General features: G+C 40.3%; 2 protein-coding genes across 2 annotated transcripts in view; one reads left to right on the forward strand and one right to left on the reverse strand.

Moving 5' to 3' along the window:
- The first annotated feature begins 2,697 nt into the window (after positions 1-2,697).
- On the forward strand, positions 2,698-4,113 carry TEX38 (testis expressed 38). The gene is made up of 2 exons (XM_011367650.2): positions 2,698-2,875; positions 3,506-4,113. The coding sequence occupies exons 1-2, from the start codon at positions 2,773-2,775 to the stop codon at positions 4,111-4,113; spliced, it is 711 nt and encodes a 236-aa protein (XP_011365952.2). The 5' UTR covers positions 2,698-2,772.
- Positions 4,114-5,764: 1,651 nt separating this feature from the next.
- EFCAB14 (EF-hand calcium binding domain 14) overlaps positions 5,765-18,040 on the reverse strand; it is a 45,906-nt gene continuing 33,630 nt past the window's right edge. Inside the window, exons 6-10 of the mRNA XM_023534997.1 lie at positions 17,140-17,409; positions 15,575-15,661; positions 13,295-13,406; positions 12,134-12,259; positions 5,765-9,274 (exon numbers count right to left, since the gene is read on the reverse strand). Of these exons, the coding sequence (XP_023390765.1) occupies positions 9,099-9,274; positions 12,134-12,259; positions 13,295-13,406; positions 15,575-15,661; positions 17,140-17,409 (771 nt within the window). The 3' untranslated portion in view covers positions 5,765-9,098. The remainder of the gene's footprint in view (positions 9,275-12,133; positions 12,260-13,294; positions 13,407-15,574; positions 15,662-17,139; positions 17,410-18,040) is intronic.

Genomic DNA, 18,040 nt, shown 5'->3' on the forward strand with positions numbered 1-18,040 from the left:
TTTCGATCCCTAAGGGAATGCTTTTTCCTTCCTGTCTTAACCCATTGCCACCATTTTCTTGACTGTCCTGAATCATGTGTGAACTCCTGAGGTAAGAGACAGTGACATCGACATCTCCTGTGTCAACATCGCCTTCTCCCAGTACATGGCCAGGCCTAGAGACAGGCCCTCTGCAATGGCACTGATCAGTTTGCCTCAATGGAAGTCCATTCAGTTTGGGTCTTACTTAATAAAAACCCCTCCTGAATGGTGGCCCCTCAGGGGCAGGGACAGAGCCTTCAACTCTACTCAATACAACCTACACTCATGGAGATTGACCCTGTCCTGGGAAAGTGGGATGGACTGTGAGGTTAGTAAGTCCTTCAAGTGTGCTGGCCTATATCTGCCTCAGTTTCCTTGCACTGGCTGATCCCTATGCTTGGATTTGCATGCGGCTGCATTCTCATTATTTAGGGCTCAGTTCAGAAGTTGGTACCCCAAAGGGACTTTTTTCGATGTACCCACTATCCCTTATATTCTTTATCCCATTATGTTATTTTAGTCTCTTCGTAGCAATTATGACTATCTAAAATTCTTAGGTATTTATTTCCTTGCTTACATTTATTCAGAGAGCTTACATTCTAGTGGGGTGAGACACAATAAATACATATATAATGTTAGGCGATGATTCATGCTATTCAGGAAAGAAAAGTGAGCTAAGAGAGTAGAGATAGAGGATATTTGAGCAGAGACTTGAAGGAAGTGAGGGAATGATCTTTACGGGTATCTGGGGGAAGAGCCTTCCAGATAGAGGGAATGGCAAGTGCAAAGGCCCTGATGCAGGAAAATGCTTGCTCTGCTTGTGGAACAGCAAGGAGGTTATTGTGTGAAGGAGGTATAGGGAGGCATAGTTAGATTGCCCAGGGCTTTGTAGGCCTTAGTTAAAGACTTAGGTTTTAAATCTGAGTGAGATGGGCAGTCATGGTAGGATCTGAGCAGAGAAGTAGTAACATGATCTACTTTTTTAAAGAGTTATTCTGGCTGCTGGTGGAATATAAGGCATGGGGCAGGGGCAAGGATGGAAACTCTCCCAAGGGTGACCAATTTGTCCTGGTTTAAGTGGAACTTCCCTGGTTTTAGCATTGAAAGTCCTACATCCTGGAAACCTCTTTACTCTCAGGCAAACTGGGATGGTTGGTCATCCTACAAGGACACCAATAATCTAAGTGAGAGATGGTTGTACTTAGAATAAGATGATACTGATGGGAAAGTGGTCAGATTCCAGGTACGTTTTGAAAGCTAAGCCTAAAGATTTTGCTAATGGAGTGAATGAACATGGATGTGAGAGAATGAAAGGACTAAAGGATGACTTACAGGCTTTTGACCAGAAAGATTGGAAGGATAGAGTTGCCATTTACAGAGAGGAGAAAGGCTGGAATAGGTTTTGGAAGGTAGATGATCAGGAGTTTGGTTTTGGATGTTTTAGTTGGAGATCAGTTAATAGACTGGCAAATAGAGATGCCAACCAGGCTGTTGGGTGAATGAGTCTAAAGTTCTGAGTAGCAGTCTGGGCTGAAGATACAAAGTTGTGAGTTGTCAGTGTGTATACGATATTTAAAACTGAGTCTGAATGAGATCACTGAGGTAATGAATGTAGACAGAGGACTAAGGACTGAGCCCTAGGACACACTAACATTTGGAGATCAGGGAAAAGAGGAGAAACTAGCAAAGGAGACTGAAAAGCAGGAGCCAGTTAGGTAGGAGAGCCAGGTAGGTGGAAGCTGGAGAGAAATCACGTGTTGGGGGACCATAAAGAGGGAAATAATTAAATGGTGCCAAGAAGCACTTAGGTCCAGGGTAGTAGGGGAGGCTAACCTGGGCTTAATCAGGAAGGGCTTTCTAACTGAACTGCCCATAAATGAATCAAGCTGCCTCAGGAAGTGTAAGCAAGTCCCTGACCCAAGCAAGTTCCAGGGAATTAGTTGCTGGGTCCGGGAGATGTACCTTCAGGCTTAATGGGAGGTAGGAATTGGTCTAGACAACTCTCAAAGCCTCTTGGAACTGGAGATGATGAGATTCTAGGAAGCCGATTGAAACAATTATTTGTCAGGAGTAGGGGGATTGAGCTGAGCATTGAAGGATAAGCAGGTATTCAGTGTGGGGAAGAGTGAGGAGGGGCACTTGTAGGTGGAGAAGCAGTGTGAGCAAAACTCCAGAGATGTGAATAAGCAGGCTCTGTTAAGGAGTCTGGCCTGATCAAAAGGGAAAGGTATGTGAAGGATAGGGAGAAAGGTGAGGTTGGAAAGAGATATAGGGCCAGGTGGTGGGTAGCTCCCACATGGCCTGGTGCCCAGGAAATGCTACTCTTTGAAGGAAAGTAACAAAAGAGAGAGATTGTAAAAGACAAGGAAAGAGGCATCAATCACTTGAGCAGGTTTTTGCCTAACAACTTGGTCAGATATCTTGCTGGCAGGACTGTCCACAGCTGTGTGTGTGCTCCTCACTGGGGACAGGTATCCCTCCACAACTGCTCCTTAAAGCCTCTGAGAACCTGGGGCCCTTTCCTGGGGGCTGCTCTGTGGGTTCACCATAAGGGGGAGGGAAGAGACAATTCAGTGGGTGGGTGAGTCCCTGACAGAAGCAGTAGACATACACTATGATGTCATTGGATGGAGTACTTTCTGTTAATCCAAGACTTCACAAACACCACCCCTGGAATGCTCAATGCTCAGAACCTAGTGACCTCACCTTTAGGGAACAGTGGAATCTGGGCATTCTTAGAACTCCTATTGGATGGACAGATGGGTAGGTGAGCTCCCTCTCCCCAGAGCCATCGGCCAGGTACCAAGGCTAGAACTTATGGATCCCCAACAGGAGGATCTGAGTCTCCCTGATGGTAAATGCCTCTCCAATCTCTTTTCCTTGTTTTGTGCCATTAGCTTGGGGACAGACACTCAGGGAACACCTTTTGCATGGATGGGGTGATGACTGCCTGAATGGAAGAATGCTAACCAGTTAGGATATGGTTTCCTCTAAGGAAGCTATGGAAAACTAAGGATTCTTTGAGAGCATAGGGGTACTCTGAATATGCTAGAACCATCATACCCACCGAATGGGTAAAGGATATGGTCAAATGGGTTGGGACACTGGTGTTCCTGTCATCTGTTAAACTGTTACTTCCTTGGTGAGCCCTGCCTTCAATGAGAGTTCTTAATCAGGAAGATTGGATGGGTCCAGGACTGGGAACCTGAGGTTTGACTAAGCGTGGGTCATGTCCCCTCTCCAACCCCAAATCTAGCTTTCCTTATCTATAAAGGGCTGGGGTGGCCTCTTAAACTCACTGGAAATCTAGCTTTGACTAAATAAGAGAATGATGAGGTAAGTCAATGAGGAGAGAGGGAAGGAATGAAGAGAGTGCTTAAGTGGATGGAATGACTGGTGAATGGTTAAAAAGGAGAATGAGTAACAGCTCAGGCCCCAAGCTAGAGCTATAAGCCAGCTTGCCTCTCTTTCTTTCTTGTCCTAGTGTGGGTCTCACTGTACTTTGGATTCCTGGGGCTATGTTCTTTGGTCACTGGTGGTTGCATTCTCTTTCTGCACTGGAGGAAGAACCTGCGCCGGGAAAAGCGTGCCCAGGAGTGGGTAGAGGTGATGAGAGCCACCACATTCACCTACAGCCCACTGTTGTACTGGATTAACAAGCGAAGGCACTATGGCATGAACACAGCCATCAACACAGGTCCTCCACCTTCTGTCACCAAGACTGAGACTGAGGTCCAGAATTCAGATCCTCTGGGGGAGTTGGACAGCACTGAAAGTAGAAGCCATGCTGCTCAAGAAAGCAACCCCAACATGGAGGCCACTGTCGTCCTGCAACCTGCATTGCAGCTGGTCCCACAGCAGTCCCTACCTTCCCCAATGCTGCGGCCCCAGGCCAGTTCCCCACTCCCGATTCCCGTCTTTCAGGAGGTGCCCTTTGCTCTCTCCCTGTGTAACCTACCCCCAATGCTGAACCACTCAGTGTCCTGCCCTTTAACCACCTGTCCTGAAAGGAACACCCACTTCTATTCCCTTCCCACACTGGCCCATGGGGACCATTGCTTCAGTGCCAAGCGTTTTGCTTCAGAACTGTAGCCTCCTCTGATGGTGGAAGCTGGAGGTATTGGGACAGAGCAGAAAATGGAGCTAATTCAGGGAGATGGTATTGACACAGACCAGGACCCATCTGGATGTCACATTATGAAAAATTTAAAAAAGTCCAAGGCTCCATGGTGTCTCGTTTGTTGTTAGGAGGGCAAAGTCCTTTCCCTGTTTGATGGGGGCACTTTGCAAAACAAAGTGAGGTCACTGAGTCTCACCAATACAAATGGGAACTGGAGGGTTGGCTGTGGGAAGACACACTGAACCAGTATTTGTGATGAGCGCAACAGCCCTCTATCCAGTATTTATTTGGGACCAAAAACATATGCCAGACCCTGGGCTAGGTATTCACAGGCACTGCCATTCTGTGGGACATTAAGCACAGCTGCTATAAGATAGATGTGGAAGGTGCATGAGCTAAGACGATTCATAGTAGCCATGTCACAGACAAAACAATTCATTGTGAGAGCCATGAGCCACACTGTACTTCAGGCCGAATCACATTCTTCATTAACATCTATGTGTACTGACTTCTTATATGATTGTCTCTACATTATTTCTAATATAAGAACACTGCCAAATGCATATCATGACCCTCTCTTTACAGATGAAGACAGTTCTCAAGGACATTTGCCATATTGTTTTTATGTTGCAGAGCAAGTTCTCACATTTACATCTGCCCGGAATCAAAGTTCCTGATCTTCCCACTATAAACCATGGTGTCCCTTCCCTAATGTCGTTTGAAAACACTTGGCAAACAATTCTTGTGTGTAGGGTGTAATTAACTTGGTCCACAGATTGGCTTGGGGGAAGGGCTGTTTAGAGAACCCCCTAAAATTATACACAGAAGTATATCTATAGTTTTTTTTTTTCCTCTCAAAGGATTTCATGGCCCCTCCAATAGGTAAAATCCACTACACGAGAATATTAATTTTTGTACCTTCTGGAAAATTTGTCTGGAGACACAAAAATAATACTGGCTATTTGGTCCCAGTTTAAAGGTAAGAAAGCTCAGATCTGCCCCAGGATATAAATTTTTTCCTTTTGCTTTGGAAATAAGGAAATCATTTTACCATATTTGGTAAGATACTCAAATGACCTAAACTTTATGTAGTCTTCCCTGAGGGGAAAGGCCACCCAGATGTGTGTGTGTGTGTAATCTCAGAATTTAGCAACCATGTAGAGCTAATCTATTTTTCTTCGTGTGAAAAAGCCCCAACCCCTATAAGACCCCTCTCTTCCAATTGATTTCAAGCCCTTTTCTTTTATTTAAAGGCTGTGGGACATTTCTTGTAAACATGCTCATACTAAATCTCAAAACATAAAGCAGGCATAACTAGAGCTTCTCTGGTTGATACAAGGGTAGGGACTCACTTGTCCCTCTCCCTGCCCTCTCCCACCCCACCCTGAAGATGCCAAAGAAACAGCCTTCACTTCTTCAGGCCAACTTCTGTGGTTTGTCAGGCAGATTCTTCAACATTACTTGTGCCCACCATCCATTTGTTAGTCCTTGCTTTCAAAAGGAGGAAGGAGTCCATAAAAATAGAGATCAAAGCAGAAATATATATATATATATATATATATAAAAAATATTTTTTTTCCTTAGTAATCAGGGGAGATGGGGAGCCTTTAGTCATAGACACAGTGGAAGAAAAAGGAAATATTTTATTTAGATAAATTAAAATGGTTGTTTTACTAATATGAAATAAACAAAGTTCAAATCAAGTCATGGAAACCTTGAATTCACTCCCTAAAACAGAACCAAAATTGCTATACATTACCAAAATAGCTCCACTAAAGCAAAGTGATTGACATTTCTTAATGTGAGAAAACAACAAGGTAGGCTAGGTTTGTATAAAAAACAATACAGGCTCTATAAAAGCTCAGGAATACCCAAATGTGTTCTGGTTTGGATATGAAAGAAGGGACCACATCTAGCTGGTGCTGGCAAGCAAGGCAATGAGGTGTGTATTAAATGAAAGCTGTCACTAAAAACAACTCAACAGCAGGCCATTATGAGTATGAACCCATCACAGTTAAAATCTTCAACTGTGACCGAAAGACCAGCAGGGGTGCGCTTGGGTGTGTGTGTGAGGGGGCTGGAGGAGCGGGCGGGTTTCTGTCCAGCAATGTAAAGAGAGGAAACTCCAACAGGAGGGAAAGTAGCTAGCAGTAGGTGAAGGGTGTCCACTCCTCAGCTTTGCTGTTTCAGACACATTCCTAAGTGCCAGGCCCTTCTCTGCCCCTAAGACACCATAGTTATCCCTAAGCCGGGTTCTCTCTTCTTTTGGTTCCTCTCTTCCTATACCTTTTTGCCTCTGATTTATAAGGAGGCCCTCTAAGTAAATAATTATGCCAGACAATACAAGGCAAAAGGAAAAAAGAACCAAGAAGCAATGGGAAACTTACGGAGGCAGCAGTAGGAGCTGCCAGAGTGACAAAGGCAAAGTATTTGAAACAAAATCTAAAACCAAACTCACCACCTCTCCTCAAACATCTTCTCAGAGCCAAGATATGGCAGGTGAGGCTTGATGACAGCTAAATGCAAGTCATAGGTTGAGTAAGATAATTTACAAATAAAATCCCAATTAATACTGAATAATAATAGATTTATGAGGCTCTTTTCTTAAGCCATGAGTCTGCTCTATTGAGAACAAAGAAGTTCAAGATGCCCTACTTCTGTCTGGGACATAAGGCACTTTCCCAGGCAGTGTGACAAGGGTATTCACAGACCTGAGCGTGTAGGAGGAACATCTCTGCCAAATGTGGTAGGGGGAGAGGATGGTACTATATACCTGGCTCAGGGATGAGGTTAGCCAGACAAGCTTGAGGTGAAAACAGATGATAAACTGAAAAACAAAACTGACTCCTCCATGGATAGCCATATCTGATACAAAAGAAAAGTACAACAAAGAGTTAAGGTGTCCTCAAACTATCTGCCTATATGAATAAGAATTTGTATCTAAAAAGGACAAGCTACATTACCCTCAAGTATATTTCATATAAATCAGTTCTCAAAAAAATACTTTCCAGGTACAGACATACTATTTATGGTACAGTATGTACAAATATAGCAGTATAATTCAATTTATTGCTAGAATGTTGTTACAAAATCTGTAAGGGTGTACATATTTAAAAAGGTGGGGGGACATGGAAGGCAGCCAGAAGAATAATCTTAAAATTACCTAAAGTGCCAGGCTAATTTTATACTACAACATTTCCAAGAAAGTGAAATAGGTCAGATGGGCAAGGGAAATGTTTTTTAAAAAAGAGAGAAGCATAAGCCATAATGAGGTAAGCAGACACATTCATGGGAAAAGACTTCACCTTGATTTAACTGAATTTTAATACTTCTAAGGGAAAAAAAAAATCAAGGTTAGCCAACACCAAGCTGAATATCATATAAATGAAAAAAAGAAAACAGCCCTTAAGTAGTTAAGGGTGTTTAACTACACACATGGCTAACAGGGCAACTTGGACAAAGCTAAAATGGAAATGAGCTCCACTAGAAGTCGGTGCCATGAAACTTCTCTAGCTTCTCCCTGACTTGGCTTACAGCATAGTTAAGTTTTATAATTTTTTTTACCTTTTGCATTGTCCAAAGACTGATTCTAAGAACAACACAGCACACATATAGGTGACATAAAGGTATAATTCCTTCTAGTCCAGGGTTCTTTAGGCCTACAGAATTATTTAAAGGGAAAACTATCGCACTTGTATTAGATTTGAAAAAACTTGCTATCATCACATGAAGCTCAATGTTCCAGGCCTGTCTGCTACTGTTTGGCATCCTCTGGACATAAAGCTTCTAGCTAATAATTATAAGGAAACCTAGTATGTTCACAACCTTTTTGGCCTTAGCCCACAGGGGAACATATTAGGTTCTTGATTAGGCCCCAAGTAAAATCTCACAGAGTATCCTGGGTCAAAATTAGAGGCATAGCTCTTCTCTACAGCTCCTGGGCAGCCAGGCTAAGACAGGACCAAGGGACTTCAGCCCTGCTATTCAGAATGGAGATTGTACCAGAGGTGGGGGCGGTGGGGGGAAGTGGGGAGAGAGAGAGAGAGAGGGAGGAAGGGAGTGTGTGTGCGTGTGTGCATGTGTGTGAAGATAATCTAACTCACTTGTGGGGGCGGGGGGCAGGGATGTAGCTCTCCACTGGATAACTTTCTATGTTCACAACCTTGAAATAGGATTTAAAATGACAAAAATCCCCAACAAGTCTTCTCTGGTTCACAGGTTGAAACTGGTTGAGGGGATAGGAACAAAGAACCAGATCTCACTTTCCTGAGCCTGGAGGTGGCACTGTACCCAGTGTCCACTCCCTAAAGTTATTCCCTCAGTCACCAGGCCAAATCCCATGGCATCACCTAAAGGAGATGCCCGAAGGAGACGTGGACATAGTTTCAGCCACTACCAGATCAGATTAGTGATTTTTAATAACAAGTCATTTGTTCACATCCTGTTTTAAACCAATCTTTCTACTTCTCACAAAATATATACACAATTCTTTCATTTTAAATATTTACAAACAGAAAAAGTCTATCTTTTAAAGGAAAGACATTTTCTGAGTCTGTATAAAGTGCAGCTAATTTAAGGCAAATTTATGTGAAATATAAAAGGTGGCTTAATCTCTCTACATACACATTTTCCAGTTCTAAAAGGTAAGGTCTCCTCCCTTCAAAAAAAGGAAAGAGGAAAAAAAAGAGGGCTTGATTTTTTTTCTGGCAATTTTAAAATTAAGATCTTATTGATTCCAGGAAATCATAGACTTCTGAATATCATAAGTAAAATGGTCTTCTTTTTTTAAAAAAATAACTTTTATATAGCATTTCAAACAAGTTAAAAGGGCAACATGTCTGCTACAGGAGTTTGGAGGACTGGAGGATTGATAGGTAAGTAAAAGGGTGTCTTTGTTAGGTGCGTAGACATTAAGCAGTCCGGGGTATACATCCGTTTCTAAATATGCCCGATGAGGCTAGACACCTAAAGCTACTCTTAGCTCCGAGAATGAGTATTTTCCATCTCCATCGACATCAAACTCTCTCAAACTCTCCGGTACTGGTATGGCAGAACCTAAGGAGTTCCAGATTTCCTGGTAGGTCAGCTTCCCATCGACATTCTGGCCACTCTTGTGGAATAAATCCTGAAGATCTGTTAAAAAGGAATTACATAAAGTGTATATGTCTATACATATAGTTATATTTAGTTAACAGTTTAAAAAATAGCCCCAACTGAATTTAAGGCACTAAAAGGAAAGCTACTTTGCAGACTCGGTTTCCAAAAGGTAAAGTTTAGTACCTCACTAAACCAGAAAGACTAATTCTTGATCCTTTAAGAATGAGAGGAATACTGTATGACACCATCCTCCCAAAATAGAAGCAGTGACAGATAATCACAGGAGAAATGAATGGACTGACCTTCTCTTTGTCCAAGACCTTCCTTTTAGATTTTCCAGATTTTTGTTCTTAATGCTAAAAGAGCAAAAAGGACTGCAGAAGCCTAAAGAACTAATTGAAAGGAGCTGAACCTGTAAAACAGACTACGGCATACTGTCTGTTAAAGAGTTATCACATGACCCAGTAATTCCATTCCTAGGTATATATTCAAGAGAATGAAGATATATGTCTACATAAAAACTTGTATATGAATAGTCATAGCAGCATTATTTCTAATAGGCAAAAACTGAAACAATCCAAATGTCCATCACAACAGATGAATGGATAAACAAAATGCACTATATCCACACAATGGAATATCGTTCAGCCATAAGAAGTAATGAAACACTGCTATGTGCTACAAAATGGATGGACCTTAACATTATGCTAAATTAAAGGAGCGTACTGAAAGAAGCATACATAAGGCTATGGATTGTTTTGATTCCATTTTTATGAAATACCCCAAATAGGCAAATCCAAAGAGATAGGCTGAGAGGTTAGTGGTTATCAGGGCTAGGGGGAGGGGGAATAGGGAAAGATTGTTTAAAGGATACAAGGTCTCTTTTTGGGATGATAAAATGTTCTGCAATTATAGTAGTGATAGTTTCACACCCTGGTGAATGTACTAAAAACCACTGACTTATACATTTTAAAAGAGTGAATAATATCTCAATTTAAAAACCCAGATGACTATATATCTCTTCAAAGCTAGGTATACTGTATACACAGTGTCAGGCTTTTGTGCTCACTTATGTACGTTCCCTTCTTCTCTCTATTCCAGATAAGAGAGAGCAATACCATCAGTTGATCAGTATCTTCTTTTTCCTTTCTAAAATATTATTTGAGCCAATAGGATTGGAGAATTTCTATCAACAATCTCTTCTGGTATTTTCTCAAGGACCCCATAATGAAGAGTTAGAAGGGTCAGTTACTTACAGAACATTTAAAAAGGACTTGACAGTGTCCCTTCTTAGATTTAGTCTCTAATACCAGAAGACAGTGAGGCTTATGTTTCTTTAAAAATCTTCCTAAATTCTTTTCCTTTTTTCATTTATTCAACTTTACACTTCGATTCAATAGGCCTCCTGCTATTTGGTACCTAGGAAGAGTGAAAATGGTCTGACAGGAGGAGAAACAGTTGTAGTACAAGGTCCAGACCATCAACGAGTTTTGTAAACAAGCTTCTGAATAAGGTCCTACTTTCACTCCTAAGATAGCCTCAGCAAAGCAGCTAAGTAAGTCTCAAAAGCTCTCTGAAAGCCAGAAAAGTTGTTGGGATGCTTGTTCCCACTGCCTGCCACCAAGTGGCTAGCTGGAAAATGGTGTGTGTGTGTATGTGCGGCATGAGTTTATAAAATGTGCTCTGCACTTGGTAGCAGTATACAAATAAAAATCTGATTGCTATTTCAGGTCATTTCAAAAGTGTAGTCATTTGAAAGTATATAAGGCCTATGTTAGGGGTTGAAGTATAACTGTTAAGATGGCTATTTCTTAATTTGCTCTAACAGCCTTTCCTCTCATCAATTCTTGATGTAATAATGGAGAGTGGGAGGAAGCAACTTGTGTTGCCAATAAACATAACTTAACACTCTCCTGTCTCTCTCAAAAAACAGAAAGAAAAAAACTGGGGATAGGAAAAAAGTATATGCTTTTAAATGGCAATGTAAATTTAAGTCTTCTACGCTTAAATTTTAATTGTAGCCTGTAGATAACTCATTCGCTTAACAAATATTCATGTGTACCAGGCACTATGCTAGGGGCTGAGGGTAAGGTTAATTTTTTATTTCCCTAAGAAATTACAGTAGAGCAACATGTGCTAAACAGGGGCAAACAAAATGTTATAAAAGGTCAGAAAAGTCTCCTGGTGGAACGGTATCTAAGCTGAGATGAAGAGCCAGGCAAAGGTAGATGGACAGGAGAGGGGTGATTTTCTAGGCAGTTAGCAAATGTAAAATCTGTAGACCCGAACATCACAATGAGGGATAGAATATATACTGTTGGAAGCACAGAAGGCAACACATTTTTCTGTGAATCATACCTTTCCTACTAATTTTTATCTTGCTGACTTTGGACCAAAGGACTCTTCATTTTTGGAGGGCCCTGACATATAGGTCAGCTTTTACTTTTATTTTGCTAACCTCACAGTATTGTGTTTGCTTGTTTGCCTTCTCCACTAGACTGTTATATCCGTGAGGAAAGTGAGACTTTCTTATACTGTATCCTTACCGCTTAGCACTGGGACTAATTAGGCACTCATTGAATAAATGAAAACTCTAAAAAAAACATTAGTAGAGAGATAATATAGTGCACTGGTTAAGAGTAAAAACTTTGACATCAAACTGTCTTGGTATGAATTTTGCCTCAGCCAATCAGTTGCTGTGTGGATTTAGGCAGTTTCCCTATCAGTAAAATAGGTATCATACATGAATATTTATGTTCCCAGGATTGTTAATCAGGATTATATGATATAATGTGTATCAAGAATCTAGCTCATAGGAGGTACTCAATCATGTTAAAAAAATAAAAATTATAATTTTGAATATTTCTCCTATTAATCCATGGTATAAAAATTTACCTTCGATGTTAGAAATTCCTGGTAGGGAGATAGGTCTCAGCTGCGTAGCTTTCTCAATTTGGTCTCCATGAGACTGTGTAAATTTTGGCAATGCTGATGGCTTTGATGTGAAACTCTGTACGTCCTCTGTAACAAACACATATGGTTTTAGTATTGTCTAATCTGATACCAAATTAAACCAGTACTGAAGGTCACCATTTAGGACCTTCAGTACTGGTTTAATTTAATTGCATATATACTTATTTTAAGAGAAATAGCTGAGAATTAAGTAGCATAGTGACTAAGTGAATATGATTTGTGGGTAATGAAGATTAATCAGTATTATATACCATTAAGGTTTGAAGCTGTGGTCTCATTGGAAGATCTTATAGTACAAGTTAGCATTATACATGTTTAGATGTTAAGAGTTTAAGCTGCAAGTGAGAACAGTATTGGATATCTGATATCCTAGGAGCTGTGCTATAAGCCTGATATGGCAGGATGTACCACCAGATCAGCTGGTGCTAAAAGAATGTTATCATATGATTATGGAGCACAATGTTAGAAGGCCTCCCACTATAGTCTGTCTCCTGCCCAAAAGAGAACAAAAGAGGTTGTATTGTTTTCCCCCAAGTTAAGAATACTAGTGGGGGCTAGGAGTCAAAGCTAACAGTCCAATGCCTTGGTTACATCCTTACAGAGCTTAAACCAGGCTGATGCATCCGCCAGTATTGACTAGGTAGGTCCCTACCTAAAGCCAAGGGACTTTCCAACTCAATGATCCTATTATTTGTTAATGGTTTTACAGAAGAACTAATATTTATTTTTAAGTAAATTTTACGCACTTACAGAAATGAAAAGACTCCCATAAACAACATTTAGTTGGTTTAATACACACTATGACAGTCACGTTTTTTGCCTATAATTGGATGCAGACAGCATGGAGAAGTCTATTTCCAGCTAAACATTACCCTTTCTTCCCTTAATAGACTGGAGTACAAATCATGTACCAAATGGGCTTTTTCCAAATGAAAGCAAAGTGTATCAGCTTCATCTCGGTGCGCTCAGGCATCATTCACTTGGTTCGATCAGTCCTGCTGCAACACCTTTCCACTCCCTGTGTGGGAGGCAAGCTGCCCAAGCCTGCGTGAAATATTCAGAAGTCAGCCCTGAATATCTCACCTTCATGGGCGGTCTCTGGAGGCCTGTTGCTCTCAGGTTTGTTTGTGAGAGCGCTGATCAGCTGCAGTTTCTCTTTTAGCTTGGATACCTGAGAATCTGAACTATCTTCTTTCTGCCCAAAACAAAGATCACAGAAGATTTAAGGTGGAAGACCTCATTTGATTCTTCATTATATTCCTAGAGCCTATTTAGCATGTAGTGCTTCACCCCCAGTAGGTTCCCTATAAATACATGCAATGAAGGAATGAATCCACAAATACTAGAGATATCTTTGGTACTCAGTGTTGATGAGGGCCTAGCTGGATTTGAGTCTAGCCCATTAAGGGAACATTATGCTACAGATGGCCTGATTCGCTGCGAACATTTGGCTGATGAGGGAAGGCATGTATGCGTCAGCAGTAAAGGAAATGTACCCTTGCTCAGATGCCTCTGTAATACCCATTTCCTAAGTGAGTAGGATATTGTTTTCTAAGAACTATTTCACATTAACTAAATAATTTTCCTGAATATCTTCACCTTGTGACTAAACTGCTTTAGGTCGAGTTTTATGCTCTTATCACCTTACATAAAAAGCTACCAAACCACAAATATTCCCTTGATCTTCTTTTCTCCTCCCATGGTAATGATTCAACTGGTAGCAGAAACTGTTAGGAACATGAAGAAGCTGTAATATTTCTGATTCAAAGTCTTATTTATATCTTTTTAAAAAGTTCCCTACCCCCCCATACCCAGCCTCATTCCCAGGATGGTCTAGAGTGGCATATACATTTAATTATAAAAAGAGAGAAGGCTGGTTTCTATGAGGCCAGTTTCTAACTGCTTAGGCTAGGGTGAAAGGTCCTGATCCTATGTTTAATTAGAACAACTCCTTACATGCTTCTTTTATTCAATTATATTTACTTATTTCTCTCCTGTCTTTATTTCTACTCTTATAGTTAACTATATAGTAGATCACTCTTGGTTTACTTAAGGAGCTAATATATGGACATATGTAACTAAAATTAGGTCCTAAATGCTTGAAGAATTTATGGTAAGGAGCTTAGATGAGGCAACGCAAAAAGACTAATACACTGAGATGGCAGTTAAAAAACACAAAGGGTCTGAAAGTAGAGACAAGAAATTTAGGTAAAAATGTGTACTAGCTGTATTTTATTCTGATATCTACTGTTAAAAAAATGTGAACTGTTACTGAAATCAGTACTACTTTCCAATAGTAACCACCTGTTACTTTTTGAGCTCAACACATATCTATCTGGCTCTTAAATTTTCTTGTCATTCTCCAGGTGAGGTTTTTCTAAAAAGTTGTGTTTTTTTGTTTTGTTTTGTTTTGTTTTTGTTTTTTGCAGAAGCAGAAAATGCAACAAGAATTTAGTTTACAGAACATTAAAAATTTAACATGTGATTTTTATCTAGACAATACAAAACTGTTAAGGAAGAAAAACTATAGATGGAAATCATTACATCGAAAACTGCCTGTACTATATGGTTCATTTCTAAATTCATTGCTTCTGAACCTCATATCCTCTGATCTTGTCAATATGTACCTGAGATGGTATTTTAACTACTCAGTCACAATCTCTCTGGATTTTCCTTTAGTGTAGCCCAGGTCTTATAATATTAAACAACACTCTAATCATAGAGAATGTTGCAAATAAACTTTCTTTCCCTGGATATCAGAGTAGATCACAGATTGCTTGTCCTATCTTGACAATATGTCTGGGATGAACAAAAAAAGGGAAAGCTACAAGGTGAAGGGAACTGGCTATGTAAGTTCTGAGACAGCAATCTAAAAATAAGAAATAATTTTTAGGTTAGACACCATTTTTAGACTATTTAAGTCTCTGTTCTCCATCATCAGTACACATAACTTACTGTCTTAGCTTAAAAGTCATTTCCTTGGGGAAGCCTTCCTCATCCCTGTTAACACCCTCATCATACCCTATACTTCTCCTCTGTAGCGGATATGTATGTTATCATATTTGTGATTATCTGTTCAATTATGTGTTAATGATTTTCTGATTGATGGACTTTGAGCTCCATCAGAATAGGAATCACATGTCTATCCTGCTCACTCTGGTCACCTCAGCTCCTAGCAAAGTGCTTGGCACAGGGTAGGTGCCTTATATTCATTTATTCAACATACTTATTTACCTATTACTTTGTCTTGAAGTTTCAGCAAATGAGATCAAAGTGCTCCTTTTGAGAAAGAAGCAGTAGCTCCAAAGCACAAAGATGCTAATGCCTGTATATTTACTTCAGAGTAAGCCTCCTGTTATTTACCTTTATACTTTGGGTTTTTACTGTATCTGTTCTATTGGTCACTTGATGTATAGATTCTCTTTTCAGAGTGGCAGCTCTATCACCCATCTTAAGGGGTAAAAAGAACAACAAGAGGAGATTAAAGGCAAACATTAAAACTTAAACAACATCTAGCACTTTTTAAATAAATTGGCTGAACTTATTTAATGGGTCTCAGAACACTTTCAACAGAAATACCAGTAGGAGAATGAGAGATGAGAGGAAGAAAGACCACTGAGATACAAAGCTGAAAATGATGCTTAGTCTAGCTGTTTCGTTCACAAACTTAAAACTTTGAAGTATAAAGAGAGAGAACTTTTACCTAGAACCATTGTGGGTATGATGCTGTCAGAAGAAACAGTAAGACGGATGGCACTATTAACAATTTCCTCTTTTGATGCAAAATAAAGTAGGGAGGAGAGAGAGTACAGGGCTTTTGGGGTGGTAAGTTTTTATAATAAGCCTTGAAAACCTTCAAGGCCTAATACTCATCAAACCATCCAAAATTCCTAGCCCTCCTGCTTAGTTTAGCTAAGTTCAAAAGGGCTTTTAAAAATAAGGCTCCTTTAATCTTCCCAGCTTTGTAGTTAATTACACACTCCTGTAAAGCAGGAGTGGGAACAGGTCTTACTCCACACTCAAAGCTAAGTCGAGGCAACTTGCCAAGGCTCCAATGTGGCACAGCCAGTTCAAATGCTGCTTTCTATGTGCCAGAGTTCAACTTTATTTGTGGGCTTGCTTTCAGCTTTGGTGGTTCCTTGAATTTACAGCACAATTTCCTATATTTGGTTTCCATTTCTTTAAACATGTCTGTGTCTTTGATGTATGAAATCTTTAAGGGTAGGGGCTTGCAGCTATTAAAAAATAATCCACATGGATCCCAGCACAAAGTATATGTAAAAGGTGATTAAAGAAACACACGTTTTACTCACAATATCACGAAAATAAGTAAACGACATGGTCTGCCAGCATTGGTGACTTAGTAGGTCATTCAGTTTCCTCATATGTAAAATGAGAGGATGGACTCAATGATCTCTTAACTTGAGAAGCTGGTCAGATCTGTTTTAAATGGCTTTCCTGACCTTATATGCAAAAGGATTCCCCTAATCTGTAAACAAAGCAGGATAAATCTGAAAGCCGAGTTCGGGCTTCACAAAATGGCAAAATATTCTTTAGCTCTTGTCACTGTCATTGCTCTCACCCTTAATAACTTAGAAAAGATCAAGATGACCTCGCTTGGAAAATGTGCCAGAGCTTCCCTACCAGATGGGTCACTGGTAACATAATAGGCTTGTTATCTCTGCCAACACCTGTGGTGAGGCCTGGGCAAGCAACTGAACCTCTCTACATCTCCTATCCAAATCAGGACCAACACTGCCTGGGCCATTCACATCAGAGAGCTAGTGTAAAGATTAGAGGAGACAAGGATTAAGCACAACACAAACGTGTAGCCTCTCAAATATGACAGAAGATTGAAAAGGTGGTGGAATGTCATTTATGTATACACAGAACATACAACACATCACAAAAGATCTGAAAAGGCTTACCATGCTGAAGGACAGGTTCGCTTGCTTTTCTACCTTGCTCATAGCAACCAGATCTCTTTCTACCAAGTTGACTCTCTGGGTAAGATTACTGACTGTCTCATTCATCCCCTTGAGTTTAAGATCATTCTGCCTCTGGTACCCTACTAGGGCACTGTTTACCTCCTCTAAAGAGTTGTGAAGGTACAGGATATCCTGGAGTGGAAATAAATCAAGTTGTGGAATCCAGCTAAAAATGTATACTAGACAAGCAGGCCAGCAGCATTGAACAACCGTTTTTATGTCAAGTTATTGAAGTAAACTCCTTTTCCTGGTTTGTACCATTGATCGTCTGTCTCTGCTTTGTCCCTCCACTCTAAATCGCTTCCAGTTTACTCCCTCTGGAGTTGTTTGACCTCAGCTAGACAGGAGGGGGAAAGAGGGACGAGGACTACCCACATGATTCACTCTCTGGTCCCAGGAAGCTGAGAGCCTGGGAATTAATTCCCCAATGTTTACCTCACTTGCTGGCAGGAAAGCCTGCTGGGTTATTAACTGAAATGTCCATTAACCTAATTTGTCAGAACAAAACTACCTTAGGAACAATACCAATTACTGAATTGGCTCATGTAGCAAAACCATAATTAGTGCATTATTTAGTACAAGATTCAATTATTTTTATTGACATCCTTTAGTTACTGATTACTACTTAAATAGAAATGATGACATAGGTTTCAAAGGGCATTAAACTCAGGACAGGAATTCTTCTTGTGAAGATTTCCCTTATGCTCTTCAATGTGATTCTGAACTCAATATCCTTTTTCCTCCTCTGTCTTTAGTCTTTAGAGACTCTTTTCAAGGATATGCTTTCTAACATTCTTAGAATTTACTGTGGCTCAAAATAGTCATCACTTTGAATTAATCT

The sequence above is a fragment of the Pteropus vampyrus genome, unplaced genomic scaffold (genome assembly GCF_000151845.1).
Source record: "Pteropus vampyrus isolate Shadow unplaced genomic scaffold, Pvam_2.0 Scaffold135, whole genome shotgun sequence".
Taxonomy (NCBI): Eukaryota; Metazoa; Chordata; class Mammalia; order Chiroptera; family Pteropodidae; genus Pteropus; species Pteropus vampyrus.

Coding starts and splice junctions, on each gene's coding strand:
- TEX38 (XM_011367650.2), top strand. CDS start 2,773: ATGGACAGATGGGTAGGTGAGCTCCCTCTCCCCAGAGCCATCGGCCAG. Junction 2,876..3,505: donor GGATCTGAGTCTCCCTGATG/GTAAATGCCTCT, acceptor TTCTTGTCCTAG/TGTGGGTCTCACTGTACTTT.